We start from the raw sequence: 220 nt of genomic DNA, 5'->3' as shown, positions 1-220 counted from the left end.
AGAGGCTGACCCCGAGCACCACGACCCACCTGCGAGGACTGAAGGAGGGCGTTGGTCACCATGTACGCTCCTTCGCCTTTGTCCCCCGGGTTGACAGCGAAGAGGAGGTTGGTGGTGCCCAGGAGAGGGAACAGCACCACCGTCGCCTTGATTGGTGTAATGAGGAGATATATTTTTCTTCGGGACTGATTGGGGTCTCAGGTACGTTCCTAAGGTAAGG

The 220-nt window shown here is 57.3% G+C and overlaps 1 protein-coding gene across 1 annotated transcript in view; it reads right to left on the bottom strand.

Moving 5' to 3' along the window:
- LOC119587716 (corticotropin-releasing factor receptor 1-like) overlaps window positions 1-220 on the bottom strand; it is a gene marked incomplete in the record, with an annotated part of 126,234 nt that overhangs the window by 2,368 nt on the left and 123,646 nt on the right. The window contains 1 exon segment of the mRNA XM_037936399.1: window positions 30-154. Coding sequence (XP_037792327.1) covers window positions 30-154 — 125 coding nt within the window.

Source organism: Penaeus monodon, chromosome 23 (assembly GCF_015228065.2).
Source record: "Penaeus monodon isolate SGIC_2016 chromosome 23, NSTDA_Pmon_1, whole genome shotgun sequence".
Lineage (NCBI taxonomy): Eukaryota > Metazoa > Arthropoda > Malacostraca > Decapoda > Penaeidae > Penaeus > Penaeus monodon.
Note: the sequence above shows the minus strand (reverse complement) of the source record. Positions and strands in the feature narration are given on the sequence as shown.